The sequence below is a fragment of the Aptenodytes forsteri genome, unplaced genomic scaffold (assembly GCF_000699145.1).
Source record: "Aptenodytes forsteri isolate BGI_AS27 unplaced genomic scaffold, ASM69914v1 Scaffold53, whole genome shotgun sequence".
Lineage (NCBI taxonomy): Eukaryota > Metazoa > Chordata > Aves > Sphenisciformes > Spheniscidae > Aptenodytes > Aptenodytes forsteri.
The window spans coordinates 8,766,686-8,779,050 of record NW_008795909.1 but is presented as its reverse complement, the minus strand read 5'-3'; the positions used below and the strand labels follow the sequence as shown (position 1 = coordinate 8,779,050).

At 46.2% G+C, this 12,365-nt stretch overlaps 1 protein-coding gene across 2 annotated transcripts in view; it reads left to right on the top strand.

Annotated features, from left to right (window-relative positions):
• The first annotated feature begins 2,518 nt into the window (after nucleotides 1-2,518).
• MTMR14 (myotubularin related protein 14) overlaps nucleotides 2,519-12,365 on the top strand; it is a 28,530-nt gene continuing 18,683 nt past the window's right edge. For both annotated transcript variants that reach the window (XM_019473444.1, XM_019473443.1), the window contains exons 1-8: nucleotides 2,519-2,621; nucleotides 3,649-3,724; nucleotides 4,455-4,515; nucleotides 5,072-5,194; nucleotides 5,958-6,031; nucleotides 8,598-8,668; nucleotides 9,273-9,347; nucleotides 11,802-11,868. In XM_019473444.1, the coding sequence (XP_019328989.1) occupies nucleotides 2,568-2,621; nucleotides 3,649-3,724; nucleotides 4,455-4,515; nucleotides 5,072-5,194; nucleotides 5,958-6,031; nucleotides 8,598-8,668; nucleotides 9,273-9,347; nucleotides 11,802-11,868 (601 nt within the window). In that variant the 5' untranslated portion in view covers nucleotides 2,519-2,567. The remainder of the gene's footprint in view (nucleotides 2,622-3,648; nucleotides 3,725-4,454; nucleotides 4,516-5,071; nucleotides 5,195-5,957; nucleotides 6,032-8,597; nucleotides 8,669-9,272; nucleotides 9,348-11,801; nucleotides 11,869-12,365) is intronic.

Genomic DNA, 12,365 nt, shown 5'->3' with positions numbered 1-12,365 from the left:
TCTAGCTTTACTGATGATGGCTCTTGAGACGAGAAGGTCCGAGAGCCCTGTTTGTGGCACAGCCGTGATGGATAGCAGAGCGGGTCTCTTCAGTGCGTGTGCAGGCTTCCCAGGGAACAGGCACGGGAGCCTGGGAGAGGGGCTCATCCTTCCGTGTGGGGCACTGGGCTTCCTGCTTGCCCTGTGTCCCAGGTCCCTGCCGAGCTGCTCAGACTCATTCCCCAGTGCTGTGATGCCTCTCTGGGGAAGCGAGTTCGTGTGCTGAGAGGTGAAACCTGTTGTCTTGTCTCAGCTCCTGGGGAGGTGCTTCTCTTAGAATTTCTGATCTTCCAGGCCTTTGTTTTTTGCTGAATCCCATCTTCTGGACTTAGAAGCGGTGCCACGGAGCTGTTCTGGTAACACCGTATTAAAGTTCTTGTTTCCCTCTGTATTTGCTTTTGCAAAGGAAACGTAAAGACAGCTGGAGCACAGTGCAGGACGTGTCCCTTAATTGCGTGCATTCATTTAAAAACAAACCCACAACCAAATCTGTACGTCAGAATCTCTCAAAGTTTCAAAATAGTTTAGTATTGGGAATTATACATGAAGGCATCTCTTCTCAAACTGCTCACAGGCCGTTCCTGCGGTGTGTGTTATTCACATGCTCTCTGAGGAGGGAAGCAGATTGCGGAGCGGAGCTCTTGGCTGTTTGCAGTGACAGCGATGAGCGGAGTTTGGGTTGCGTTGATCAGGCGCGTGCTTCTCTTGCCTGCACGCAGTCTCACATACTCCCGTGTAAAGTATATTGTGTTAGCATTTTCCTGTCTTTGCACTTAGCCCCCTCATGTCCGCAGCGTTTAAAGAAGATTAGCTTGGGTTCTTGTTCTTTAAATTCTGGTATATGTCAAAGCTCTTTGGAGCTGGACAGCCAAAATAGTTGTGTGTGTAGGGAAACACGTAAAAAATCTTAAGCCTCCACTATGAATTCTGAGAATTGAATCCTTTTTTTAAAAAAAAAATGTAGGATTTGAAGGTCTCGTTTGCTGTTTCCCTGCTTCCGCTGGCACCACCTTGTATAATCTTTTCCATAAACAGATCAATTTCCATGTTGTTAATAGATTAATTTTTTTTAATCCTTCCCAGAATGGCAGCTGCATGTAGGTTGCTCCACACTCTCGCTGATTCTGAAGCTTAGCGACTTTCTTTTAACTTCCAGCATAAGGGTATTAATTTGTTCTTAGGCCAGCATTGTCCTTCACCTTTGAGTTCTTCTCCCCCCCCCGCCGTAAGTTCTCTCCTTCACCCTAATGCATATATTGTTGTGTCCTCACTTCATCTTCATCTGCTCTGCCGATCAGTCCGTGGTGGTTTCTCTTGCAGCGTAGGCTGTCCCCTGGCCATCCTAATCATCTTGCTGTGCCTCTTCAGGCGTGGGTAGATCACTAGCATCAGATGCCTTATCTCAGCTGAGATCTTGTGCTCTGCACAGTAATGCTGGTTCTTCTCCATCCCACTGGAGAGTTTCCCGTGATCTTACTTGTCCCTTTTTCAAGACTTACTGTGTTGATAACGTACGAGCATCCGGCGATCAACCAGTTCATCTAGGCTCTTCTGCTGAGCTCCACTACTGGAAAGGGCTAACTGGAAATTCTTGTTAATCATCTCTAAGTGCATGGCCATGCAGTTTTGTGTGTCCAGACTTCATCTAGTTTCTATTATGTCAGCCTGGGTGCTTCTCCAATTCCTTGTGGAAACTCTAGTCCTCCCTGCGTTGATGGTTCCTCCTGAAGGTCTGTGTAGTTCAGAAGTCAGTTTGGATTCCTATCAAATGTAGACTGGTACTCGGACAAATTGCAGCAATTTTAACTTGTTTCCAAAATGTCTCCAACTTGGAACACATTTCTGTTTTAACTTCAACCAGAAAACCAAACGAAATTTAGTTATGCAGATGCAGCTGACATTAATCTAACTACCCGGCTCAACCCACTAGCTGATTTACAGGCAGTTGTCTAATTACCTGGCAACACAAATGCTCAAGTGACCAGAACTAAGGTTCATTGAGCGTTCAAGCTTTGATTCTCTATTTTATTTATTTTTCCTTGCAAAATTGTCACTCTGATAGCGAATTCAATGGTAGTGCTGAGCTTCTTTTTGATGGAAAGGTGGTGGGGAGGAAGGCAGAACATATATTTTTGTAGACACTGGCTTACTCTGGTAGTCCTTCATTAGTAATCCAACGTTAGTCTGTAGCAGACCATTCTGACGGTACTCATATTGCCAGCCCCTGAAGATGTTTGCTGTCATGTACTGTGCAGCTGGTCTTTCAAAATAAAGAAAAGGAGACAGAAAAGCGTCCATACATGTTGTATAGCAGCGGAAGCGGTTCTTAAAGAAGTGTCCTCTTGCTCGCTAACTTCAGAGCTGGCTTCTAGGCAAAAGGGATGGGGATTACGGCCCAGGGTGTCTGTAGCAGCTTCGCTGAAAGACGTGTGAGAAGATGCTCTGTGTACTGAACCGAATCTCTGTCCACTAGGTTTGAGAGCACTGTGCAGGTTGGCAAACTGCAGGACCTTATCAACCGAAGTAAGATGGCGAGGTGTAGAGGACGATTTGTTTGCCCGGTCATTCTGTACAAGGGAAAGGTAAAGCTTCATGGGTTACCTGTCTTAACTTAGAAAATGACCTTTCTCCCTGCCGTTTGAACTGTGCAGCCACATCTTCAGTTGGTTGTCACCTTCTGAATGCTGTAAAAATCTGTTCTTAGGTACAAGCAGGCAGCCTGTAGTAGTAGGTAGCATTTGCTGTCTAGGCTGCATAAATCATCTCTGGGGACTTTGGGCTATTTTACCCCGCCATGTCATGAGCATTGCACCAAAGAGCTAACATTTTCTCCATATGTATGTCCCTTCTGAAGGACCAGAGATATTTGGTCTTTGAGAGGGGAAAGACAACTATTGTCACTTTCTGCCCCTTACTCTTCCCAGCAGTGAGCTCCCTTTGAATAACTTCTCTCTCTAAAGAGAAGTTTCCCTTGTCTGTTCCCTGGGGAGGCAAGATTGCATAAATGGTCTTATGAATGTGTGGGCTTATCTGCAAGGGGATCTGTAAGAAGGTGAAATTAGATTAATTTTTATGTGGATTACTTAAACTGTATTGAAGCCCTGTAGGAGTAGTCTCATTTAGAATTTAAGTGGCTTAATTCAGCTTTCTTAGTTCAATTTAGGAAGACTGTATGAATAGCAAAATCGTACCTGTGACAATTTTAATCTAGCTTGACTGAAGCCATCGTGGGCTGAACCTGCTGACCTTTTTCCACAGGAGCGAACTGCCCGGAGTCGTACTGGGACCATCCATAATCTCATCCACAGGAATGTGGAAATAAGGCTCAAGCAGGGTATTAATGGAGCATGGATGTTGCTAACTTGGCAGGAATTGACTGTATTAGTGAATTGGAGAACTGGAGATGAAAATGTGATTCAAAGACTAGCTACTTGGGAGTTTGATGTGTTTGGAGAACTTGATCTGGACCAGGGTTGCAGGGGAGACTGCTGAGAGGCAGTAGCTGTAGGTACCAACCATTTCTGTGTAACGTGACAGCAAATAGGCCAAAGACCTGATAAGGGAAAGACTCCTGGAGCACGCGTGGTTAATAATAAAATCTTCCTTCAGCATATTTGCAGATCAGCAACGCTGGCTGGCTGGGGAGAGCTCTATGGGCGCACTGGCTACAACTATATCTTCTCAGGTGAGTGAGGAGCCATTTGTCGCTGTCTGCCTGGTAAGGCTGGTCAGTGCTGGGACAGTGACCTACACACGAGAGCAAGCTCTTCCTGAGAGCCGATGCAGCGCTCTAGCATGGACCTGCTTGCATCAGGCCTTGCATAATAGAGCAAAGACTGAAATCTCCTGCCCGTTTCCAAGCACCAGCACAGAGTGCCATAGGTCATAAGAAGCAGTGACAAAAGAACTTGAGGCTGAAGAGTGAGTTAGGGGAAGCATGTAGGCAAGTAAGGCAGCCCAAAGGATTCAGGGTACTGATTCCCAAACGTCGGGGGTGGGGAATAATGGAAGAAAGAGGATAAGAACTTGCTGTAGCTTGGCTAATCGTTGGGAATCAAATCCTGCTAATGGTGAGATATAGTGAACTCTAGGGAAAGCTCTTCAGGAGAGCATTGGGTGTCTGTAGTGTGGGAGCTGAGGCTTGGCTTAACAAAGCACTGTGTAGCACTGTCAGGGTGTCCTTCTGTCTGTCAGTAATGGGTTTGACCTGCCTAGGTCCTTTGCAATGACAAGGGAAGAGTGGGCTATATTAGAAAACGGGCTTTCCAGGAAGGGGAAATGTGGGGAACAACTGAGAGCACTTACGAGTGGAGAGAGGGCGCCAAACCATGACCTTCTTGGGCGTGTGCATGTCTTGTCGGATTGGGGATTCAGTTGGTTTACACAAGCTTCAGTTCTTAATGCCTTCCTTGCAGGAGGTTCTGATGATGCTTGGGCAGATGCAGAAGACATTTCAGAGGAAGATTCTGCACTTAGGTTTGTATTATGCATCACTGGGGTGGGGAAAAGGGAGTTTGGACCAAAGCTGACTGGCTCAGCCACTCAGTTCTGCTCTTTCCTAGGCTGGGCTTTGGGTACAGGCTTGAGACCCTCACCAAGGTCGGAGTCTTACTTTCCTTGCTTTTGAAAAAGAGTCTTGAATACTAATGGCTGGCTGAACCCAGCGTAACTGAAGCCTGCTAATCTCTTGCCAGAGGGAAGGGCTGGAGACAGGAATATATAGAGCCATTTAAAAAGGTGTTTGAATTACACAGACGTGTTTACTTCATCAAAAAGTACATCTCCAGGCTGGAGAAGTTGGTCTGTGTCTTACGTGCTTGTTGCAACACAGAGTGAGACGTGGAGAGGCACCCTAAGCATGAAGTTTGTGGTATCAGTTCATTGCAGAGTCTGACTCTGACCTGTGGAGACAAGGCTCGTGCTGTCTCCAGAAGTGGTTCGGGGAAGAACTGTGGCAGTATTGCACAGAGAATCAGACTAAACGTGGCCAGTCTTCCATGCTCATCTTGCTTTGTCTTGTTCTGTCTTGCAGAAATGCAGACTCCCAGCTGTTTGACAAGGTCAGAGGGCACGACATCAAGCTGCTTCGATACCTGTCTGTCCGATATATCTGTGACCTGATGGTGGAAAACAAGAAGGTGAAGTTTGGCTTGAAGTGAGTCTGGGTTCATTTGTTTTTCTGCAGGCTTTGGATTGCAGCTAGTGTAGCCATTACACGTGAATTGTTATCAGGCATGCATTTTTTACTGCAAAAAAACTTCTTTACTGAAATTACAAAATTTCTTTACTGAAAGAGTGGTTAAACATTGGAACAGGCTGCCCAGGGAAGTGGTTGAGTCACCATCCCTGGAAGTATTTAATTAGGTGTAGATGAGGCGCTTAGGGACATGGTTTAGTGGACATGGTGGTGTTGGGGTGACGGTTGGACTCGATGATCTTAGAGGTCTTTTCCAACCTTAATGATTCTATGATTCAGCAACCTGGGAGCAGTCCCTGGAAGAGTCCTACAGCAGGATCCGTTAGTCGATGTTGTACAGAGAACCCCAAGGTTTTAGGCCAGAGAAAGCTGTATCAATGGGCAAGACAGCTGCTTTCATCTGTCTTCTGCACCCTGAGTAGGTTTTCTCTGTAGAGCTTGCAGTGATGTGACAGTCACCCCTTCAGAAAGGGAGAGTAAAGGAGCCCTCTGCTTGCGTATAGGAACAGAGGGAGATGTTTCTCCTGGGATTTCTCTCAGAGGAAAGCTTTAGTGGTTTGGGGCTATACTGTTTATTTGGATGTGTTGAGTAAGTTGTGCCCCTGCTCACTACTGAGTCAAGTCATTGTGCAGGGAGATGTGACAGGTAGCTTTCTGAGTGCTAGTATCTCTGTGAAAAATACTCTACAAATGTGTGCTGTTTTCCTCTTGTCCCGTGCAGTGTGACGTCTTCTGAGAAGGTGGACAAAGCTCAACGTTATGCTGATTTCACGCTTCTCTCCATCCCATATCCAGGTACAGGACTGATGTCCAGAGGGACTCCCAAGGGACAGGTGACAATCCGTTTCTGGGGACTGGGAACTACCTCTGTGTGTGTGTGTGTGTGTGGTGAAATGACTGTGGCTTGCTGAATGTTTCCTATGCTCCCTCTGGAGAGAAGCTCTTTTAAACTGAGAACAATTCAACGAATCTGGATGCTCTGGCGGTATGAGTCAGCATTAGGCACTCTTTGAGGTGGTAAAATAATTTCTCAGCAGTTCTAATTAATTCAAGCGCAGAGAAAAAGTCCCAGAGGTGGAGCTGGGGTTAAGATGGCCTTTGACACCCCTGCAACTCCAAACTACTACTTGATGCTAAATATATGTCTTGCTCTGTGTTATGTAAAACCCCAATTCTTAAGAGTATTTTCTCGTCCTAGTGTTCCAGAGCACCACTGTAAGATATCCTCAGTGCTAGGCAGAACTTAACCTGAGCCTGCAATGTACGGCTGAGATGCAGACCACTCCAGCCCGTCTCCCTGGCTATATTAGTCCCTGTGCCTAGCAACCACTGCTGGGTCACTTGCTGCACTCTTAAAGATGAGCTGAATATTGCTGCCTGCCTGCTGATGTCAGGCTCGGTGACAGCATTGGATGTGAGACTGCTGTGCTTGAGCTCTGTCTGCAAAAAGGGACTTTTCTTTCTCCCTTGTGTACAAAGAAAGGGAGAGGAGGAAAAAAAAACCAAAACAAAAACTAACAAAACTGTGGATGATCCAAACCCAAATTTTTCCTTGATTACTAGTTGTTGCCCTTAAACATATTTTCTTTCTTTTTTTTTTTTTTAAAGGGTGTATTTCCTTTCATAGATAAATTAGTGATAATTCAGAGAAGCTGCATGAAGATTTCTATCAAGTTTGCCATGGAGATTGCCGAGGTGTACAGAAATAAGAGTATTACTGGTTTCTGTAGCACATGGCACAGGTATATGCTGCTGCCATATGCCTCACCAAACTTAGAACATGAGAGAGGCAGTGTACACAGGTCTTTTGTAGGGTTTGTAAAGAATGAGGAAGAAGTGATGCTATAGAGCTAAGCTGTAGAGTTGTTACTGTATGGGGATCTGCATATTGTGTGCAATATTCAGTGATGGTCCTTCCTCTTCTGCCATCTGGGACAGCTGCTTTCTTTTAGCAGCTCTTCACTCTAGTGAGAGTTTTACCACGCTAGAGGTAAACCTTACAAAACGGGAAATTCTCCCTGCAGCTGTTGTCTGATTTCAGCAGCGCTGGTCCACAGGGGAATGTTGTCATTCTAGTAAATCTAAGGCATACACATCTAAGGATCAGCAGCCCCTCTAGTGACTGGCCAAATGCCGTGATACATTCTTATTGATGTTTCCAGGTTTGCGTTGAAAGAATTTCTGGTTTGTAATTTGTCTCTAAAGTTATTCTGGGATCCTGTTGTCTTAGGTGAGCGAGGCAGTGTCCAGACATGACTGTCTAGGGTGAAAGACTTGGGTTAAAACGGGGTATCTGCAGAAGCTTTTGTGCCCTTCAGTGCAGAAAAACCTTTTTTTCCATTTGACTGGTAGTTGGCGTTTGTAGATGCCAATACTTACTGCCATAATCCCCCATTCTTTGCTTTAAGCCGTTGTTTAATTGGAGTTAAATCTCAACTGACAGATTGCTTCCTGACTCTGTGTTTTTGAGGGCTAGTCCTGTCTTTGCACAAAGATTTTTTTTTTTTTTTTTTTTTTTTTTTTTTGCCATTGGAGTTACTTGTGACTTTCAGGGCAGGAATCGGTGCCTGTGTTCAGTGCCCGGCACAGGGGTGTCTTCGTAATGTGGGTGCCCTGGCGCTGCTGGGGCATACACAGTACATTGGGAGGGCTGTTCCCTGTAGCCTGCAGGCAGCCGCAGTGCTAATGGTGGTGCTCAGCTGTGACTAAGTGACTGCAGTTTGCTGCAGAGACTTCAAATAGTTGTTTGAGAAGAACAGAGCCAAAGGACAAACTTTTGGATGGGAAGGCTTGGGGGGAAACCTTGGAAGTGGTTATGTATCTGCTTCCTTCAGATAGGGCAATTCGTGTGTTTGAAAGAGGAGACTTAAATGTGAGAGAAATCACAGCCGCCTCTGACAGAGCCCTTTCTTGTTACCTGCAGCAGATGCCCTGTGAAAGTTGGCTTTCCCCAGGGCTCTGCCAACAGCTCCTTTTGCTGGTTCCTTCTCACTTAGTGTGCCAGGCTGATGCCTTAGATCTGCGCAAAAGCCAGTGGCCCTGGAAAGCGTAGCTCCTTGGTGAAACCTCTTGTTTGGGATAGAATGAAATCAGTCCCTCAAACTCCACATTTGCTGTGTGTTTGGAGTTTGCCCTTTGCTGTGTGAGTGTGTTCACTGCTGAGTGCTCTGGGTTGTTGCTGCTGAGAGGCTGTGCTGCACACTGTACTGATGATTACTGCTCTTCTCTTCCCACAGGCAGCAGTTTTGATTGGTTTGGTGCTCTGGAGCCCAGAGCTGCCAGCACTTCCAGTCCCACAAGGCACTTCAGTTGTTAGATATCAGTTAGCTGAACGGTTGTTCATTATTTCTTTTTCTTGCAGGCTGTGAGTTTTTTAAGGAGTACAAAGACCGGGATTATACAGCTGAGGGTCTCATATTTAACTGGAAACAGGTACATGGATGTTACAAAATGGAGAGCTGTGGGCTTTACTGGGCTTAATTCTTGCCTCAGAGTTCCTGAGCGATGGTGTGTATGTCATGTGCTTATTTCTGATCACAGGGAGGAAACCAACAGGACAAACAAAGCAGATAGTGAATGTACTAAATTACTCATTCATTGTAAAATTCATATGTAAAATAAATGAATCGTTATCCTGAAGTCCAGGATGCTTGGCCTCTCATGGGAGGTATGGGTTGCTCCTGTTTTTGAATTTGATATCTTATTGATAGCCTCTGTTCTCAGTTCTGTCTTTGTATTCTGTCTCCTGCTGAGGGAGATGGTTGAGTGGAGCAGCCCTACAGGAGTTCAGAAACTAACATGCCTTGTCCCTGGCTTTCACTGTTGGGAGCACAGAAAAGCTCCTCTTGTCCATTAGTCCTTCTAAGAGGCTATGAGTTAATTCTTACCACTGCAGGTTTTTGCATTCAAAGATGCTTTTCTGAGGTGCTTTCTTCTAGATGCACCATTTGGCATTTGTTGTTTTGTTTTTTTCTGGAACTCGCTGCCTTCAAGTCATGGCTTTTCTCTGACCAATTGTGTTTGGGGTTTTTTTCAGGATTATGTAGATGCTCCATTAAGTATCCCAGTCTCTCTGACCCAGTCTCTGAATATTGATTGGAGCGAGTACCAGGTGAGCAAACCTCCCTCTCTGTGGGAGGTCAGAGATTCAGTCAGGAAGGATCAGTAAAGATTTGAAGTCTGACTTGCTCCTGTTGCAGTAATCTGGCTCACTTCATACCACCCCACTGGGAGTGGGGCTGCAGACTTGATTGTTCAGAATAGCAGTGGAAATGCGCTACCCAAAAGCTTCCTGGCTTGGTGTGTCCCAAGGCAGCTGACTAACAGCAAATCTTTTTCTGTAGCTTGCGTAAAGCTTGCAATCCATTAGGGAGATATGTCAGTAACAAAGGTAAGGAACATGCCAGCAAACGGAAAGCGGTATTACTTGTTCACAATCTTAGCTAGGCATGTCCCTGCAGTGGGTAGACTTCCTTGGCTGTGGAGGGTCTTGAGAGAGATCAGCCTTCCCTTATGTGAGCAGTAGCCAAGTGACTAGGCACCTTCTTCATGGGTGTGCAAGGTACCTGTCCTGTGAGAGAAGAAAATCATAACTGACCGTAGCATGTCTCCATTCCTTATTACTGTGACAGCATCACAAATGATAATTGAACTCTTATGTTTGCCCAAGCTTCAAGGTTTACCTCTGTCTGTTCATACCAGGGAGCACCACCTTATACTGCTGATTAGCGTGCTCCATTTCACACATCAGTGGCCCTACCAATCCCCCCAGGTTTTGTGATGATTGACTGTGCTGGAGCGTGTCACGCTCCTATGCTCTGTGGCTGGAAGCACCACAGAACTAGCAGAGCTCCCCGTGCTGGGCCAGTGTTTGTCAGTCAGTGATGTAAATAATGTTTAAGTGCCAGCATAAGCAGAATCACGGAAAGTAGCTTGCAGTGTTGAAGCAGAACTAATGGGACCACAGCTTGTTTATGGCTAGAGACTTGTTCACTAGAATACTGAGCAGCCAGTATTTTAAATAGGATATTAAAAATTGAAGAGGGTGTAATAAATAGATGCAGAAATGATCTGAGGACTGGAGAAGGTGCTTCACTTAAAGCTGAAGTTCTCAGTCCGTTTAGCTAATCACAAAGGTGATGGAGGGTTGACTTGATTAATGTGTAAGTACATTTGCAGGGAGAAAATACTAATTCTAAAGCACTCTTGGATCTGGGGAAGAAAAGCTGCACAGGAAGCAATATCTGCAGTCTGAAATCAGACCGTCAAATAAGGAAAAGCAGTCTTGCCTGTTATTTTTGAGGATGATCTGTTGGAACATGCTGCTAAAGGAGCGATGAACTGTCACCCCTAGTTGAGGTGTTTTTCTGGGCAGAGATGTTGCCAAGTGCGAGCTTCAGGCTGTATTTGGGGCAACTGAACAAAACTTCCTGGTTTGTGGTATAGAGAGATCAGACTGGATGATTAGTCAATTCCTTCTGGCATAAGCACAAGATTGGGTTGAATTGGGCAGATAAAAGGCTTTGGAATTATGTGTTTTTCTGCCCCAGGCTGAGTGTGTTCCCCATTTCCCTACTTTTTTGTTGCTGTGCAGGCTTCACAGCAGAGCAGTATGTTCTTTGTCTGACAGTAGTCTTAAGTGTGGTTACATGCACATGTGCACACATGCAAGCACACAGCAAGGGTTCTATTGCTGGTGGTCAGATGTCACTTATACCACTAACACTGTCACAATGAAACGTGTGTCCCTCTCCTTGCCTTTTCCTTGCCAGTGCTATCCTGTTTTCCTTGAGCTAGTTCTGGCTCTGATCGGATCGCTGAAATTCCCTGCATCTTCTCAGGACGCAGTGGTCAAGAGTGACACGCTTGAGCTTGTTCTGATGTTTTTCACCTGCATCTCTTGTAGTGCTGGAGGTTTCTGAGTTCAGAGCCCTTCTGTGGTGCTGCTGCTACTTGGGCCTTACTGCAGAAGCCCAGTGCCTGTCTGGAGCAGCTGGGAGCGGGTCAACCCTCTGCAGGCAGCCTGCTGGGGCCATTTACAAGGGCCAGAGAGTTTTGAGCAAAGTGCTTGGGTTGTGGGAACAGGCTGCTGACCTTGGCCTGCTCACCCCATCATGCTACTTGCATCACGTACACAGCTGTAAGATGGCTGCTGAGCCGTTTGGTAAAGTGCATGCATGCGGGGGGGGCTGCAGAACTGGGTCAGTGCTCCGCAGGTGTTTGCTGGCTCACGTTAGTCTCTCTGAGCATGGTCTGCTAGGAGCTTTGGGGCTGCAGGCAAGCAGGTTTTGTGCCAGCCAGGCAGCAGGAGAGATGGCCTTTTATATATATATATAAAAAACTTTTTTTCCCCCTGCTTGGTCTCTTGTCCCAGAGTGCCTTTTGTAGGGGATGGGGGGATTGATTAGAGCACCAAGGGAGTCTGTCACTCTGAGGAATGGCCACAGGGTTATTTCTGCTTTGCTCTTGTTCTGGATAGCGAAGCCAAGAGCATGGTGGGCTCTAAACTGCAGAGCAGCCTTTTGCTGTGGGCAGACCCTTACCATCAACATTTCTCTTTCTGCAGAGCTGGGACCTTGTGCAACAGACACAGAACTACTTGAAGCTGCTGATCTCCATCATCAATAGTGATGGTAAGGCAAACTCCTGGCTCCCAGTGGTCTAACTGGAGCAGTCGCTGTCTCCAGAAGAACAGCTGATGGTATTAGTGCCACTCTTTGTAGAGAGCTTCACTTCTCTCCCTTCAAAACAGGGTGATGGTCCTAGCATCTCAGGGCTCCAGCTCCCCTCTTAGAGAGGGACTTGCTGATCCCTTGAAGACCCTCTCTTCCCAAGAGTGGAGGGATGTCTGAACACTTTACCTAAAGTTTTACTGCTTTAAAGCTGAAGAGAAGAAACATTTGTTCCTCTGCTTGTTGACTCTTGCTCTTATTTTACTGGACATCTGTGTTTTGTGCCCCCAACCCAGGGTCTCATTAGGTGCCTATTTAAGAGCCCCTTTCACCCTCTGTCATCACAGCCACGCCAGCTCCTTGAAGGGGGTGTATTGCTTTATGTTGGCACCCTGTTCCCTCTGAGCACTGTGACTTTGTACCTAGCACTGTTGGACAGACAGAGCCGTGGCTGGCTC